This window comes from Mandrillus leucophaeus, unplaced genomic scaffold, assembly GCF_000951045.1.
Source record: "Mandrillus leucophaeus isolate KB7577 unplaced genomic scaffold, Mleu.le_1.0 Scaffold261, whole genome shotgun sequence".
NCBI lineage: Eukaryota > Metazoa > Chordata > Mammalia > Primates > Cercopithecidae > Mandrillus > Mandrillus leucophaeus.
Window position 1 is genome coordinate 3,460,707 of NW_012102710.1, and position 18,066 is coordinate 3,478,772.

The 18,066-nt window shown below is 35.9% G+C and overlaps 1 protein-coding gene and 1 pseudogene across 4 annotated transcripts in view; one reads left to right on the top strand and one right to left on the bottom strand.

Moving 5' to 3' along the window:
- RAB28 (RAB28, member RAS oncogene family) overlaps positions 1-18,066 on the top strand; it is a 120,318-nt gene that overhangs the window by 97,217 nt on the left and 5,035 nt on the right. For all 3 annotated transcript variants that reach the window (XM_011984130.1, XM_011984129.1, XM_011984128.1), the window contains exons 5-6: positions 9,245-9,348; positions 14,217-14,294. In XM_011984130.1, coding sequence (XP_011839520.1) covers positions 9,245-9,348; positions 14,217-14,294 — 182 coding nt within the window. The remainder of the gene's footprint in view (positions 1-9,244; positions 9,349-14,216; positions 14,295-18,066) is intronic.
- On the bottom strand, positions 283-1,175 carry LOC105542546 (annotated as a pseudogene). Its single transcript, XR_001006485.1, has one exon. The product of XR_001006485.1 is annotated as a proteasome subunit alpha type-1 pseudogene (transcript).

The window sequence follows — 18,066 nt, forward strand, 5'->3', positions numbered from 1 at the left end:
TTGACTTCCTCTTTTCCTAATTGAATACACTTTATTTCTTTCTCTTGTCTGATTGCTCTGGCCAGAACTTCCAACACTATTTTGAATGGAAGTGGTGAGAGAGGGCATCCCTGTCTTGTGCTAGTTTTCAAAGGGAATGCTTCCAGTTTTTGCCCATTCAGTATGATATTGGCTGTGGGTTTGTCAAAAATAGCTCTTATTATTTCAAGATACGTTCCATCACTACCTAGTTTAGTGAGAGTTTTTTGTTTTGTTTTGTTTTATTTGATTTTGTTTTTTTTCACCAGGCGGTGAAACAATTTTATTTCACAGTTGTCTTTAAAACCACAAAGACACCTATTTTCCTCATATAAAAACATTAGTATAGATACCCATACTTTCTAGAAAATGATTATACAGACCCTCTCAAAGAAAAATGTATTCCATTATATAGGTTTCAGTGAGGTTGCTTGGAAAAAACTCACATCTGGACTGATTCCTAAAACATAGCATTCCAGCACTCTGAACTTTTGGTTCAAAGTATAGATTATTGTCATCAGTATGTGGTGCCTGTATTCTTACATATTTGATAATACATATATAGACTGGCTTATCACTTAATGTTCCATTGGTTCATCAGTCTTTTCTGCAGGTTCATCAGCAGGTTGAGCAGGCTGTGCCTTTCTCTGTGGCCTTTCTTCAAGACCTTCGAGGAATGGAGACACATCATCATCATCATAGATTGTAAACTCCAAGTCTTTACCAATAATTCCAATGGAAACATTCTTTGTAGTTAGGTCCTGTTCTGCAGGAAGTGTCGCTCTTAAGGCACACAGACCATGTTTAACTAGTTCATTTAAATTGCACTCCATAAATTCAGACATATATCTCTCCAAGTAAGTACGAGCTGATTGGGAATGGGCTCCAATGGACATGGCTCTGCAGTCAAAATAGTTAGCAGATGGACAGGTTTGGAAAATGTGAGGGCCCATATCATCATAACCGGCAATAAGCAGCCCAACACCATATGGTCTCCGGCCATATCGTTGTGTTTGTTTCTGCGTCTTGCTTCCAATTAGAGATACAAGACGAGACACAGGCAGTGGTCTATCGAATACAAATCTGGAATCCAAACACTCCTGACGCAGAAGATTACCTAACAGTCTAACATCAGCAGTAAGCCCCGCAATTGAGGTTTACGGCTTTTTTTTTTTTTTTTTTTTTTTTTTTTTTAGCGTGAAGGGCTGTTGAATTTTGTTGAAGGCGTTTTCTGCATCTGTTGAGATAATCATGTGGTTTTTGTCTTTGGATCTGTTTATGTGAAGGTAGATTCAGAATTTTAATATGTTGCTTCTGAATCAAAGCTGTAAACTTCAATGAAATAAAAACAGAACATGGTACTAAAATATCTATGCGTGTAGTGATATATGTGTTCAGTTTCCCTTCAAATAATCTGAGAGTGGTGGTATGGATGAAATGGATTGGTCATGACTTGACAGTTGTTGAGGCTAAGTGATGAATACTTCAAGAGTCATTATACTATTTACTTTTTTATAAATTTGAAATTTTCCATTAAAGTATTTCAGAGTAGTGGATTGTCAATAACTGTAGCTTTGGAAAGCTATTTTTTTTAAAGTGTGGTTAAAAAAACCACAAAATTTACCATCTTAACCATTTTAAGTGTACAATTCAGTAGTGTTAATGTGGTCATATTGTTGTGAAACAAATCTTCAGAACTTTTTCATTTGCAAATCTGGAGTTATATAGCCATTAAACAACAACTTCCCTTTTTCCTCTCCCTACATCCCCTGGTAACCACCATTCTACTTTCTGTCTCTGAATCTGACTACTTTAGTTACCTCATAAGAGTGGAATCATATGATGTTTGCATTTGGTGACTTCCTTATTTCACTTAATGTATTGCGCTCAAGGTTCATCCATGTTGTAGCATGTGACAAGATTTCCTTTTTAAGGCTGGATAATATTCCATTGTATATATATACTGCATTTTGTTTATCCAGTCATTCATCAATGAACATTTGGATTACTTCCACCTCTTAGCTATTATGACTAGTGCTGTTGTAAACTTGGGTGTGCAAATATCTCTTCAAGACCCTGCATTCAATTCTTTGGGATATATACCCAGAAGTTGGATTACTGGATCATACAATAGTTCTATGTTTAACTTTCTCAGACACCCCATACAGTTTTCTGTGGCAGTTGCACCACTTTGCAGTCCTACCAACAAACACTAGTGTTCCAATTTCTCCACATCTTTTTCATCCTTGTTTTTTTTAAATTTAGCCACTTTAATGGTGCAGTGATATTTCTTTGTGGTTTTGATTTGCATTTCTCTGATGATGTATTAGCTTTGAAGAAATATCTATTCAAGCCTTTTGCTTATTTGTAAATTGTGTTTCTTCTTGTTGTTGAGTTGCAGGTGTTCTCTATATATTCTACATATTAACCTTTTGTCAGATATATGGTTTGCAAATATCTTCTCCCATTTTGTAGGTTGTCTCTTCACTCTGTTGATTATGTGCTTTGATGCAGGAAGTTTTAAAGTTTGATGTGGCCCTGTTAGTCTGTTTTTTCTTTTGTTTCTCTGCATTTGGTGTCATGTCCAAGAAATCACCACCAAGTTCAATGACCTGAAGCTTTTTCCCTGTGTTTTCTTCCAGGAGTTTTACAGTGTTTTTTTTTTTTTTTTTTTTTTTATGTTAAGGTCTTTAATTCATTTTGAGTTAATTTTTGTGTGTGGTGTAAGATAAAAAGTCCAACTTCATTCTTTTACATGTGAAAATCCAGTTTTCTCAACATAATTTGTTGAAGAGATTGTCCTTTTCCCCACTGAGTTATCTTGGCCTCCTTTTAGAAGATCATTTGGCCGTGTATGCGTGGTTTATTTCTGGGCTTTCTATTCTATTTGGAAGACTACATTTTTAACCAATAAGATGTTGCTCTTAATTAGCATTTCTTTTATGGTGTATCCAACTCTCCAAGTAAATCTTGCTGTCTGAAAGCAGAGATGTTAGACTAACACCACATTTGTTAAAAGATCTTACAAAATACTGAATGATAGTGATGGGTGAAAATTGACACTGGGAGTTCTTGGGTTATCAAGTCTATAATTTGACATGGGGAAAGTCAGGGAGGAAAAACGAGCAGATCCCACAACAAGTTTTGCATTGAGTAGACAGTGTCTTTAGACGCACATATGCTTTCTGGCATTCAGAAGTGGTGGTGCTATCTTTTCAGAATTGTATTTTCATTCCAGTCAAAAGTATCCACTCCATGCAAATACTTTTTTTTTTTTAATTGAAGAAGCAATCATGTTGAAAACATACATTTTTTTCTTTGATTCTTCACAGACAACTATTTTCTTCAGATTTTATTGTTGAAGAAGAATCTAGCAAATACCAAAAGATGACATGTTCGAGCCATCTGTACTTTTACCTAAACGTGTAGCAAACCTCCACACTGTATAATTACTTCTCATACTTCAGCATTGCTTTCCTTGTGTCTTCCAACAAAATGTGTTGACAATGAGGTATCCACCTTTTTTGTTTTTGTACTATTTTCTATGTATCACTTGAGCCATTAAATGGCAACAGAAATAACATTTCCCCAATGATACAAGTTTTGTTAATATTTTTCCCTCATAAGTAAAAATGTAAAATAGGCTTCACAATTTATAATTAAATTTAATGTAATTTTATGACTATTTGATTACATGTGAGATGACCAGAATAATAGAGACAATTATGATGCTTAGATTTTCATTGTCTTGCTAATCGTGATAACTTCTTGTATTTTCTTTTAACTTTTAAGTTCATGGATACATATGCAAGTTTGTTACATAGTTACACTTGTGTCATGAGAGTTTGTAGTACAGATTTTTTCATCACCCAGGTATTACAACTAGTATCTATTAGTTCTTTTTCCTGATCCTCTGTCCCCTCCCACCCTCCATCCTCTTGTAGGCCACAGTGTCTATTGTTCCCCTCTATGTGTCCATGTGTTCTCATCATTTTTCTCCTACTTATCAGTGAGAACATGTCATATTTGGTTTTCTGTTCTTGCATTAGTTTGCTAAGGATAATGGTCTCCAGCTCCATCCATGTTCCCACAAAGGACATGATCTCCTTCTTTTTTATGGCTGTATAGTATTCTATGGTGGATATCTACTGCATTTTCTTTATACAGTCTATCAATGACAGGCATTTAGGTTGACTCCATGTCTTTGCTATTTTGAATAGTGCTGCAAGGAACATATACTTACAAGTGTCTTTAAGATAGAATGATTTATATTCCTTTGGGCATATACCCAGTAATGGGGTTGCTGTGTTGAATGGTAGTTCTGTTTTAAGTATTTGAGGAATCACCACACTGTTTTCAACAATGGTTGAACTAACTTATACTTCCGCCAACAGTATGTAAGCATTCCCTTTTGTCTGCAATCTTGCCAGCACCTGTTATTTTTTGGATTTTTCCATTCTGACTAGTGTGTGATGTTATCTCATCGTGGTTTTGATTTGCATTTCTCTAATGATCAGTGATGTTGAGCTTTTTTTCATGTTAGTTGGGTGCATGTATGTCTCCTTTTGAGAAGTGTCTGTTCAGGTCCTTTACCCACTTTTTAATTGGGTTAGTTTTTTTTCTTGTAAATTTATTTAAATACCTTACAGATGTTTGATATTAGATGTTTGTCAGATGCATCATTTGCAAACTTTTCTCCCATTTTGTAGGTTGTCTGTTTACTCTGTTGATAGTTTCTTTTGCTGTGGTGAAGTTCTTTAGTTTAATTAGATCCCATTTGTAAATTTTTGCTTTTGTTGCAGTTGCTTTTGGCATCCTGAAATATCTGCCTATTCCTATGTCCAGAATGGTTTTGCCTAGGTTGTCTTGCAGGGTTTTTTGAGTTCCTTGTGTATTCTTGATATTAATATTTTGTCATAGTTTGTAAATATTTTCTCCCATTCTGCAGGTTATTTCTTTACTCTGTTGATTATTTCTTTTGCTGTGTAGAAGGTTTTTGTTTGATATAATTCTATTTGTCTACTTTTTGGTTTTGTTGTCTGTGCTTTTGAGGCCTCATCCATAAAAATCTTTGCCCAGACCAATGTCTGTAAGCATTTCTCCTGTTTTCTTCTAGGAGTTTCACAGTTTCTGGTCTTAAATTTAAGCCTTTACTCCATTTTGAGTTGATTTTTGCTTATGGTGAAAGATAAGAGTCTGTTTTTATTCTTTCGCATGTGGATGTCATCATGAGGTTAGCTGGTTATTATGCAGACTTTTTTGTGTGGTTGCTTTATAGTATCACTGGTCTGTGTACTTAAGTGTGTTTTTGTAGTGGTCGGTAGTGGTCTTTCCTTTCCATATTCACTGCTTCCTTTAAGAGCTTTTATAAGCCAGGTCTGCTAAGAATTCCCTGAGCATTTGCTTGTCTGAAAAGGGTCTTATTTCTTTTTTGCTTAGTTTGGCCAGATATGAAATTCTGGATTGGAATTTCTTTTCTTTAAGAACATTGAATATTAACCCCCAATCTCTTCTGGCCTTTAGGGTTTCTGGTAAGAGGTCTGTTAGTCTTATGGGCTTCCCTTTGTATGTGACCTGACCTTCCTCTCTAGCTGCCTTTAACGTTTTTCCTTTTATTTCAACCTTGGAGGATCTGATGATTATGTGTCTTGGGGATGATCTTCTTGTGAAGTATCTTACTGGGGTTCTCTGCATTTCCTGAATTTGAATGTTGGCCTCTCTTGCTAGGTTGGGGAGATTCTCGTAGATGATATCTTGAAATATGTGTTCCAGGTTACTTCCAGTCTCCCCATCTGTTTCAGGGACACCAATGAGTAATGGATTTGTTCTCTTTACTTAATCTCATATTTCTCAGAGATTTTGTTCATTCTTTTTCATACTTTTTCCTTTATTCTTGTCTGACTTACTTCAGGAAGCCAGTCTCCAAGCTCTGGGATTCTTTCCTAAGCTTGATCTATTCTGCTATTAATAGTTGCAGTTGCATTATGAAATTGTTGTAGTGTGTTTTCAGCTCTGTCAGGTCGGCTGCATTCTTTTCTGTACTGGCTATTTTGTCTTTCAGCTCCTGTATCATTTGGATCTTCCTTGGATTGGGTTTCAACATATTCCTGCATCTCAATAACCTTTGTTTCTATCCATATTCTCAATTCTATTTCTATAATTTCAGCCATCTCAGTCCAGTTCAGAACCCTTGCAGGAGAAGTAGTGCCGTCATTTTGAGGAAAGAAGGTACTCTGGCTTTTTGAGTTGTTAGAGTTCTTGTGCTTATTCTTTCTCATCTTTGTGGGCTTATGTTCCTTCAATCTTTGATGTTGCTGATCTTTGGATTTTTTTTTCTTTTATCCTATTTGTTGACCTTGAGAGTTTGATTGTGGTATAAGGTGGGTTCAGTCAACTGGCTTCATTTCTGGAAGATTTTAGGGGGCCAAACCTCAGCTCCCAACTTCTGGACTTCATGCTCTAAATCTGGGGGACTTGTATCCAGCCCCAACATTGTTCTCTGACTCGTCGAGGGTAGGAACCCACTGTGCTGGTGGGGCCTACATATTCCTGGACCACTGGTCATTACACTTCAGTGGGTGGTACTAGCCAAAGTGTTTCGTAAGGCAGCAGCAGTGGGATTTGTCCTTGTTTGCATGTATTAGCAGCAGCAGCAGCAGCAGCAGCAGCACGGTGGGGTACGCACTCATCAACTGCAGCAAGGTGCTAGCAGGTGCCTGCGTCCCTGCAGGCATTCACAGCGGCAGCAGAGGCATTATTGCTTTGAGGGACACAGGGCCCCTGCTGCTGGCGACTGTGTCCATGGTGATGCTGGTGGTGGTGTTAGCATGGGGGTCTGGTGCTGGCAGGTGCAGGTCTGTGTCTGCCCTCTGTGCATGATCACTCAGGTGGGGGTGGCTGCTCAGGGTAGGGGAGGTTCATTGTTCTCCCTTCCTAGTTTTACTCTTGCAGCAGTGTTGGTGCAGGGATGGGGCTCTAGAGCTGGTGGGGCTGGCAGGGTTCAGTGGGGCGAGGGAGCAGACAGGCTGGTGCTTGGCTGTGAGCACTACTTTCCAACCTGAAATCTCATGAGAACTTATTTACTATCATGAGAACAGCACAGGAAAAGCCATCCCCATGAGTCAGTTACCTCCCACCAGATCTCTCCCAAGACCTGTGAGGATTATGGGAGCTACATTTCTAGATGAGATTTGGATGGGGACACAGCCACCCAAGATGAGATTTGGGTGGGGACACAGCCAAACCATATCACTACCTACCACAATACCTGGCATATGATAGATGCTCAATAAATGTTTGTTGAATAAATCATTTTTTAAAAAAATTGACCAATGGTAGTGCTAGTCTTTCCATGGTTATATTTGTTAGGAAAAAAAACTTTCGTTTGATTAGTAAGTGATACATGGAGATTTGGAAGGAAGGAGAGAGAAAGAGAAAGAAAAAACAGTAAACCATTAGAAAAAACAAATGTACACACACATTAAGTGACACAACTTTTATTTTTATTTATTTATTTATTTATTTATTTATTTATTGGATGGTGATTTAAATGGGTGGGGACTTCAATGGGAATTTTTCCTGGCGACAAGATTTGTTCTTACTCTTGTTGAATTAGAAAAATTTTTTAGCTTCAATATTATGATAAATTGGATATGTAAATGTCATTGCTTATAGCTTAGTATTTTAGTCTTCCACAAATTGATGCCTGTGGTATCTGGACATTCCTTGGCCTGTTCTTGTAAATAAGGAGATAGTGATGTTTAAGGAATAGCACTGTGGCCAGAAAAGCAAAAAACAAACAAACAAACAAACCAAAAAACCAAAAAGACCAGGCGTGGTGTCTCACGCCTGTAATTCTAGTGCTTTGGGAAGCCGAGGTGTGCGGATCATTTGAGGTCAGGAATTCAAGACCAGCCTGGCCAACATAGTGAAACCCCATCTCTACTAAAAATACAAAAAATTAGCTGGGCGTGGTGGCAGGCGCCTGTAATCCCAGCTACTCGGGAGGCCAAGGCAGGAGAATTGCTTCAACCTGGGAGGCGGAGGTTGCAGTGAGCCGAGATCACGCCATTGCACTCCAGCCCGGATGACAGTGCAAGACTCCGTCTCAAAAAAAAAAAAAAAAAATTCTGTATTTTCCAAGGTAAACAATATAAATGGGGCTCAGGAATACCCCATTAGATTAAAAAAAAAAATCTCCTAGAGAGAAAACCCTTGAGCCTACAAACTAAAGACTTTCAATATAATTTTAAATAAAGTCTTTTATGTAGTATGAGTGCGTTTTTTAGTTGATAATCAATTGGCACTATTATGTAGGCTTACTAGATTTGCAAATTTACAAGTTTTTACAAGTCAGTTGGGTCCCTTCCTCAGGAAATCAGTTTAAGGTTTTTTTTTCCTATATTGACTCAAAGAGCCTAGTTGTCCTTAAATCCTGTGAATATATTTGCCTTATAATTTGACGGCATTGAATAAACACCCTTATAGGGTCTGTAGTGTTGTAAAAAGAGAAACTGTTAAATAAAGGATCACATTTGGAAAAATAGACTGTGCTGGATAAAACCAGTATTGCATGTGAGTACTGTGGTTTGCTTTAAAGCACCTACAACTATTCAAGGAAATATATCCTTGCCCCTTACTCTCAAAATGGATACTCTAGATGGAAAACAACTGAACTACGTCTTTGTGAAATTAAACTATGGCTATAAATTAATATAAACACCCAATGTAATATTGATCTCTTAAGCAGAAAGTTATGTATTTGTGCTAACATTCAAACTTATAGAGATTACAGAGCTAACTATTAATTATTAAAGTAATTAAACTGTTTCAAGCCAAATATGCTTGGGTAAGTACAACTTGCCTTCAATTAATCACCATGTTTAAAGGTACTATATTAAGTAGATCTTTTTTGCGCATCATCACTGTGCCTGAACTTATACAGATGATAATAATAATGATAGCTCACATTTTTTTTAGCACTTATTTGCTGGTCATTGTGCATTATATATAGATTAATTATCAAATAACTCTACAAAATAGTTATATTTATTATTCCCAGTTTATAGATGTGGAAACTCAGTCATAAAGAGGTTTAATAAATTGTCCAAGCTTGCACAGCTAGTGTCTAAACTGGAATATAATATTGGAAAGCAAGTCAAGCATGTTAAAAATGTATTGATAGACTCTAATATTGAATTGTTTTCTCTCTTTAACACCTTTCTAGTTGATTTGGAGCATATGAGAACAATAAAACCTGAAAAACACTTACGGTTTTGCCAGGAAAATGGTTTTAGTAGCCACTTTGTCTCAGCCAAGACAGGAGACTCTGTAAGTAAAATAATGAATACTGTATATTATAAGTGATGTTTTACTTTTATTTACTAACATTCCTAGGAAGTATGCTTCCATTATTTAACCTTTGGAGCAAATTAATTCCTATTGAAAACATGAAATTCCTTAGATTAGTTATAACATGTTTATTCTGGTTATATTACTTTTATAATTTATTTAACATAATTTTATGGTTATTTTTAAAAAGGGAATTAAAATGAATATAAACCACCCATAATGTCATTATCTAGAGGTAACCACTCATAACCTCGTATGATTCCATCTAGTCTCTTTTCCTGATGCTCATACTAGTACTGTTGCCTGTGGCTAGGAGATGGCATTCATTGAGTGCTTACTTTATTATAGACATTGTACTACTCTGATTATCTCCGTTTTATAGAGGAGTCTTAGAGAAATTATGTAATGGGGTCCAGATTACACAGCTAATAAGTGGAGGAGAGAGGATTTGTAAAGGCAAATAGTGACACTCTGGGACTCACAGTCTTAACCACAAGCCTGTATTTATTTTTAAAAATTACGATTATAATATAGAAATAATTTTATATTTTACTTTTTACTTCATATTTTTATTGTTTCCATGTCATTTAATAATAGATTGAATAATTCATTTAATAAATGTTCAAAAATTTATTCAGTCTTATTCTTATTGTGGAACATACAGGTTGTTAAGTTTTGAACATAATGTTCTAATGTAAAATTTTGTCCATAAGTTTTTGATGTTTTGGTTATTTTCTTCAGGTAGAAAGATTCCTTGAAAGGGGGTTGAAACATTGCCAAATCACCAGCAGAAAGACTAAATTCATACTATCACCAGCATTGTATGATTGCCATAACTACATCCTTTTAACATTCAGGATTTATTTATGTATTTATTTTAAAATCTTTGTCAAATTGGTAGGCCCCCCCAAAAGAAAAAAGATACTTCACTATTTAAATTTGAATTTCTTTGATTATAATTGAGGTTGAAATTTTGAAAGTTTTATTATTCACTTTCTGCTTTTTACTTGTTATAATTTTCTATTGCATTAGAAATTTTCTATGACCATCTTTATGTTAGTGCTAATAGTCATGTGTCACAGTTTTTTCAAATAATCCTCACCGACCCCCATTTGACTATTTTTCCAGTTGACATTTTTCAACTAAAAGAAGTTTGAAATTTTTCTGTGGTTTAATATTTTTGATGTTTTTCTCTGTAATATCCTTTATAGTTTTATACCTAAAATAAATATTAAATAATATGACTGGGGTTTGATCTTTCTTTTGGTAAGACTCATTAAAAAATTTGGACTCTTGGAATCCTTTCGCCTCAGACAATGTGAATATGGGCACATATGCACCCATCCATGCCTTTGAAAAAAATGTAATGTCAATAATTGTAGATAAATTCATCCATGGATTCACTGGGCTTCTGCCCTCGCTTAATCTTCCCAGGGGTCTTTTTGCTATTTCAGAATTATTTTAACTTGTAGTATTTTCACTTGTTTTTAACCACTTAGTATTTTTTTGCCACTTAGTGTTTTTTTGTGTGCTTATATTGAACCACTATTAAAAAACTTCATTTTTTTTTAAGTGATACTTTGAAATGGTTTGTTCTTATGAAATTACTTTAAGACTTGTAATCATCTCTAGCTCCAGGTAACTTCCTCTCATTGTTTGAGGAGTTGAGCTCCTGGCTTACTATTCTTTCTCTGATATTACCTATGTCATAATTCTTAGTGATTTCAGTATCCTTGTTTCTTCCTGACTCCACCTTAGTCACTCTCGCATACCACGGATCACGTCATTACAAATTACTGTGGCTCTTCTATTACCTCAGTATCAGGCATCCTAATCACTAACCACCAACCATCTTCTGTTTCACATCCTTGAATGTCCTAACACAACCATTCTCAACCCTAGCAAGACCTACAAGACATTGATCCTAACACCTTTGCAAAATCTTAACCTCTTTCATGTCTTCATTTTTCTCTCTTCTGAACTTAAATCTCATGGCCAGTCCAAATCATTGCCATGCACATACTCTCAATTCCCTTTTTCCTCTTTCACTTTGTCAGACCTGCTTGGCTAAATCTTAATTCTGGTTTAAACCAAGCCTCTGCTTTTTCATGGGTATGCTCATGAACATGACCAGAGAAAAGCACAGAGGTATGCTGGAGGTTTCACTTGAAGTTCACAATCCCTAATCTCAAGTGGGCCCTTAATGCTGCTCAGTAATTATGCCCTATATCCCTAGTCTACCACCTCTTCCCTCAGCTAGGTGACTTTTTTTTTTTTTGAGACAGAGTATCACTTTGTCGTCTGGGCTGGAGTGCAGTGGCGTGATCTCAGCTAACTGCAGCCTCCGCCTCCTGGGCTCAACCAATTCTCTGCCTCAGCCTCCCAAGTAGCTGGGATTACAGGTGCCCACCACCACGCCCGGCTAATTTTTTGTATTTTTAGTAGAGCTGGGGTTTCACCATCCTGGCCAGGCTGATCTTGAACTCCTGATCTCGTGATCCACCTGCCTCAGCCTCCCAAAGTGTTGGGATTACAGGCGTGAGCCACTGTGCCCAGTCAATGACTATTTCATAGCTTCTCTTCTCTCTTCAGAAGTGTTCAAACTATCCTCCTCTATTCTATCAGCTGATGACCTTGTTTCCTATTTTATAAGAAATTTGAAACAAACAGAAGACAACTTCTACATACTGATGCTACCAGGTCTAACGTCATCCTACTTACCCCATCTGTTCTCATATCTTCTGTCTTCTCTGTGGTTACTATGGGATCTATTCTAGCTAGGGCCAACTTCTCCATTGTGTGCTAGTCCCATTTATCTTTGCTGAATCAAGGATATTGCTTTAGCAGTTCTGTTTCATATGTTTTATTTTTTTTCCATCTACTGGATTATTCTTTCAGCATACAACATATTATGACTCCTTTTATCTTAAAAACAAGAAAGCTCTTGATGCCACATTTTTTCTCTAGCTGTTGCCTCATTTCCTTCCTTCACTTTCCAGTATATGTTTTGAAAGAGTTGTCTCTAGTTCTTCTTTTCCCAATTTCTCTTCTAGTTCCAGCAGACTTTTGCCCTCAGTATTTTACCCAAACTGCTATTATCCAGGTCATCAATGGCCTCCTTTTTGCTGAATCCAATGATCAGTACTCAGCCGTCATCTTACTTGACTAAGTAGCAACATAAATAATTGCTGATCACTCTCTCCTCTTTGAAATACTCTCTGCACTTAGCTTCCAGGATACAATGCCTCCTGTTTTTTTTTTCTACTTCACTAACTACTCTGTCAGTCCCCTTGACTAATTTTCTTACCTCTCCAACCAACTAAGGTTCAGTCCTTTGATATCTTTTTCTACATGTATTCCCATAATGGCTTTATTTAGTCTTCTGGCTTTGCTCAGACTTTTCCCCTGAACTCAAGACTCTTATATCCAACTGCCTGTGCAGCATCTCCACTTAGATGTCTAATAGGCTGCCCAATTTAACATGTTTAGAACTGAGCTCTTGATATTCCCTCCTAAAATCTCTCACAGTCTTCCCCACTTTAATAAATAGCAGATCTACCAGTTGCTCAGGCCAAAAAAATTTTGGAGCCTTTCTTGACTCCTCTTTTTCTCTCATACCCCACATCTGTCACCAAATCCCATTGGCTATACTTTGAAAATATATCCAGAACCTGCTGACTATTTGTTACTGTGTCCACTCCTACCACTTTTGTTCAGCCTCCATAATCTTTTACATTAGTGTCTTTGCTGATTCTCTTTTTGTACACTTGGTCTCCTATAGTGAATGTTAATACAAACAACCAGACTAATGCTGTTAAAATAAAAGTCACATTGGGCCACCCTCCCATGCCTTCCATTCATTTGGAATAAATGTCAAAGTCCTTCCAGTAGCCTACCAGATTCTACATGCTTTGCAGTCCTCATCTCTTTGCTCATCTTCTTTTAGAACCACTCTTTCTCTCCACTCCACCACAGTACTTTTCCTATTGTTCCTTGAACATTGACCATCAATGAACTAAAATATATTATGCTTCTTAGGGTACAAATGGCATAAGGCTATCAGAAATATGTATCCATTTTTTGTTAGAAATAAAAATTAACAAAGTTTTGATAAATATTCTGTAAGCATGTGATGAGTAGGGATAACAATATGGTAGGACATTTATGAAGAAAAGATAGTTATACTACACTAAATATCAGGATTGGAACTCTAGTAATTATAGTAGACCTGACATAAGCTAGCTATGTGTGGAAAGGCTATTTATAGAAAAATATTTGTCTGTTTTTGTTTAATCGTAATGGCATATATTTTTCCTTTGAACTGATAAAATATAGTAAATAGTACCAAGTTGCTTTACTCAAGATACATGGAGAATTTGTTGGAATGATGTGAAAGTCACAGAGAGTATTAAAGTGTTAGAAAGTAAGACCTTTTAAGATAGGCCACAGGCGGCTAAAAGGACCAAGATAAAATTGGCAATGAAAAGTAGGGTGGTAAAGTATAGATTATTTTTATTTTCTTCAGTAAGTATGGGAGTTTTTATACTAGTAAGTAAGATTGTTTTGTTGTTTTTTAAAGTGGTAGCTGTAATCATCATGTTAAATCTTTAATGTGTGTGTTTAGAGAAAATTCATTGAATTGGATAGAGTTTTGAATTATGGCTTAATAATTTAAAAAGTATTATATTTAAAATGTTGCTACATTTGACAAAGGTATTTTTGGAATCACCTGCTATATCATATTTTTGCAATTATTGCTGTTTATCATTTTTTAAAAAATTCTGTTTATTTAAAGAGAACTTAAGCATGACTCTTTTATATAATTTAAACCCATTTTTGTTATGTAGGTCTTCCTGTGCTTTCAGAAAGTTGCTGCTGAAATCCTTGGGATCAAATTAAACAAAGCGGAAATAGAACAGTCACAGGTGATTACCTTGAACTTTATGTTTAAAAAATTAATGAATTTCTTACAAGGCATTAATTTTCACCCATAAATTCTTACCCATTTATGCCTTCTGTGTACGTGTCTCTAAAAGCTTTGGGAATAGATTGTATGTATGACTCAGTGTTTATTGCAGAAGATGGAGAATGTTAACTTTTTATGTTAACTTTTTACCAAATTATGATACCCTTGAAACCTCATTTTGTCTCTTTTGTTGGGAAAAAGATACTGGTATAAAAAAAATTTATTAGTGGTTAACTAATGAGTTTAGGTGCTGACCACATTGTTTGGTACTTCTTTATTTAAATCCTTATGGAGCGTCTATTCAATTTTAAAACATCCTTGACTGTAATGATATTAGTTTTTGATGTTGTTTTGTTGTCAGTTTAGTTGTGTTATTAATTAGTAAGGATTTCTAAGTTTTTTCACTATTCCTAGATAGTTCTGTTAGACTAAGAAAAAAACATGCATATCAGTAGCCAAGAACTTTAAAGTACCACTATAATTTCCCACTAATTCATATGTCTGATAGAATGAAAAATCAGAGCAAGCGCCTAAAAAGTTATGCTTCAGAAGTGGTTTGGTTAGAAGTAACAAACTAATTACATTTTTCCTCAATTTCTTCCACCCCATTCGCACCCTGTGCAACTAAAAAAGTCTGATTATCTTTTCCCATCCTTAAATTTTTCTTTTATTCTTTTAGAGTTAGTTCTGTATCTTTTTCTCATGGTCCCTCTGTGTGTGTGTGTGTGTGTGTGTGTGTGTGTGTGTGTGTGTTTTAAAATGATTGAAGCAAATATTTGAAATTGTTATACTGATGTGGATGTTTCTAGGACTTGATTAAAATATTTGAAATGCTAAACATTTGCTAATTTTAATTCCCATCATTCAAAGACATTTGTTTTATTTAGCACTTGGTATGGCCAGATACAGTGCTAAGATACTTTGTGATGTTTAAATAGCTCCCAGACACATAAAAAGTGGTTACTTGGTTTGGATCTAGGAGAATATAAGAAAGAGAAGTCACCATGATTTGCTTGATCACACAGACCTTGGATCCCAGAGGTCAAGTAATTCCTTTGCTTTTTAGCTTCTCTGTCTAAATAATGTTTGTCTCTGCTTAATTAGACAGTCTGTGATTATCATAAGTGATTTATTCGTCATATGTTGTATACTCAGTATAGTGGTGGGTCTAAAAAAGAATTAAAAGACTTTAAAATGTCCCTGCTTTCAGTAAAGAAAATTAATAGGTTATGTGCCAGGGGGACTGTGTTATCTCAGTTAATCCTCATAACTCCCTGGATCAGGTAAAATTTTATCATTTTATGATCAGGAAGCTGAGACTGTGGAGAGATTCAGTAACTTGATCACTAACCCTTAGTTGGGCACTGGTGGAGCCAGAATTTGCACCCAGGTCTCTCTGACACCAGTGCCCTTGGTGTTTCCACTCTACTATACTGGGGGAAAGTGTACTGGGCAGTTTGGAGTGGGAAGGGAGAAAATGGCTGAAAGAGGAGCTGATATCAACAATATACCTGGGTAGAAAAGCTTAGGTTGTATTTTAGAAACAGAAGAGCAGTTTGGTTAAAATAAATGACCATTTGTGTCAGAGTATAAAGAGTTTGAGAACAGATTTTGGGGATTTATGAATGCCAAGTTGATTAATTTTATTTGACCTATAATCATTTCGAGGTAGGGCAATAAATGAAAGCAGTTTTTAGATAGAATTAATCTAATGGGATATTTTTGTATGTCATTGGATAGGAGGGAGATTGAAGTAAGGAGACTGAGTTACTGCTACCATGTGAAAATGGCCAAAGTCAAGGTGGAAGGGAAAGAGGGAACTGATAGGACTTGTGGAATTATTGGATAAGAGAGAATAGAAGTCCAAGATAATAACCCTGAGGTTTCTTGCTTGGAGGAATGAAGACAGGGGAAACCAATGATTGTGGTTTTTCTGAAAGAGGGAATGGTGGACTGGTGCTTCACAGGTGAGAGGGCCGCACTGAGGAAGAATTCCTTGTACTGCCTGAGCTGTGCAGCGGTGATCAGATACAAGGAGACCTCTGGAGAGATGAAACAACTGGAGGCAAAATTTGGGGACAGCTTTATTAATATTAGCTCCCTCGTGTTGCAAGATCAACAGAGTTACTATTTTGACTTTGGATATGGGCTTAATATCCTGGCGTATTTTAAATAAAGAGATATTAGATGTGTTAATTACATAATTCTCTACCCTCCCTGCACATCCACCTTGCTTATTATGCTTTGAGATTTAATTCTATCTTCAGTTTGTTGGTGGCATTTACTCTTAATGCATTCATTTGAAAGGGAATTCAAGTTACTGCAGCACTCTTCTATATGTTTGTCAAAATTCTTTGTATATAGCAAGAAGCCTCATTAGTCTTTCTTGATCCTGATGAATTTGGTGTTTTTGCCAATTAAATTATTGATTTTACAATTCAGATTTCTTAGTGGAAACATTTTTGCAAGTTCATCTAAAAGACTAGGAAGTGCAGATTATATATATATACACACACACATATATATACACACACACACACACATATATACACACACATATATATATACACACACACAGACATACATACATATATACACACACACACACACTGCATGTGGCTTTTGCGACATTTGAAAGATTACTGGGGGGATTCAAGGGAATCTTTGAAAGTACTTTATATTATTCTATAGAGAAGGAGTTAAATGGCAGACTCACCAGTCACATTGATGTTGATGCTCTACTATAATAATTTACTTTGCGACATAAGTGTTTACAATGAGGTTTTAGTCCTAGTTCCATTCACTGATTATTTAAAGAGATTCTGCTAGTTTATTTCTAACCTAGATTGCTCTTATTTGGGAGTTATATAAAATGAGTTATCAACACACTTTGTAAGCTTTGCGAGGAAAAGGAAGAGAGAGAAAAGAAAGTGAATGCAATTTATTAACACAGTAAACATATTTTGAGGGTCTGTGTAATGCCAGGGACCACAGTAGAATCTGGGGATACAGAAATGAATAAGAGAAAGTCCCTATCCTCAAGGAGCTCCCGGAATAAGTGCGGCAGCCAAACATTTAAACAGTGAACACTATAGGTCCCTTTTCCACAATTCCCAATTTAGTTAATAGTTTCATTTGCATCATTTATGTAGTCTTCCCCTTTCTCCCCGACCAACCATTATCCTCTAAGATATTGTAAGAATTGATACTGTTGTTAACAAGTGTTATAGTTTCCCAGATTGTTCAGATTTTTTATTTGCAAAGTGCCTAGACTTTTGGGAGAAAAAATAAATTTACAATTGCTGTTGTTTAGGAAATCCAGCCATCAGCTCTTTAAGAATGCATTAGATAATTGATAAAGAAAAAGCATAGTCCTTTTAGTCCTGTCTTGTGTCCTTCAGACTGAATTGCGAGGAAGTTTTGCCATATCTACTTGGTGTTAAGAGTTCTTAATACATTTTTAAGCCTCAACATTTTTACTTGCCAATTAATAAACTATGAATATCTACTTGATTTGAATTAGGAATGTATTAGTTTTTAAAATACCAAAAAAAATTTCTATCATGTCTGAGATATTCATTAAACTTGCTAAAAATATATATTCCTTATTGTCCCCTCAAACTATTTTCAGACTGTATCTGAAAGTATCTCACGTAGGGCTTGGCGTGTAATAGACATACTCAAGATTTTAATTATCTTAATTGGCATATTATTGTACAGTACCCTTTTAA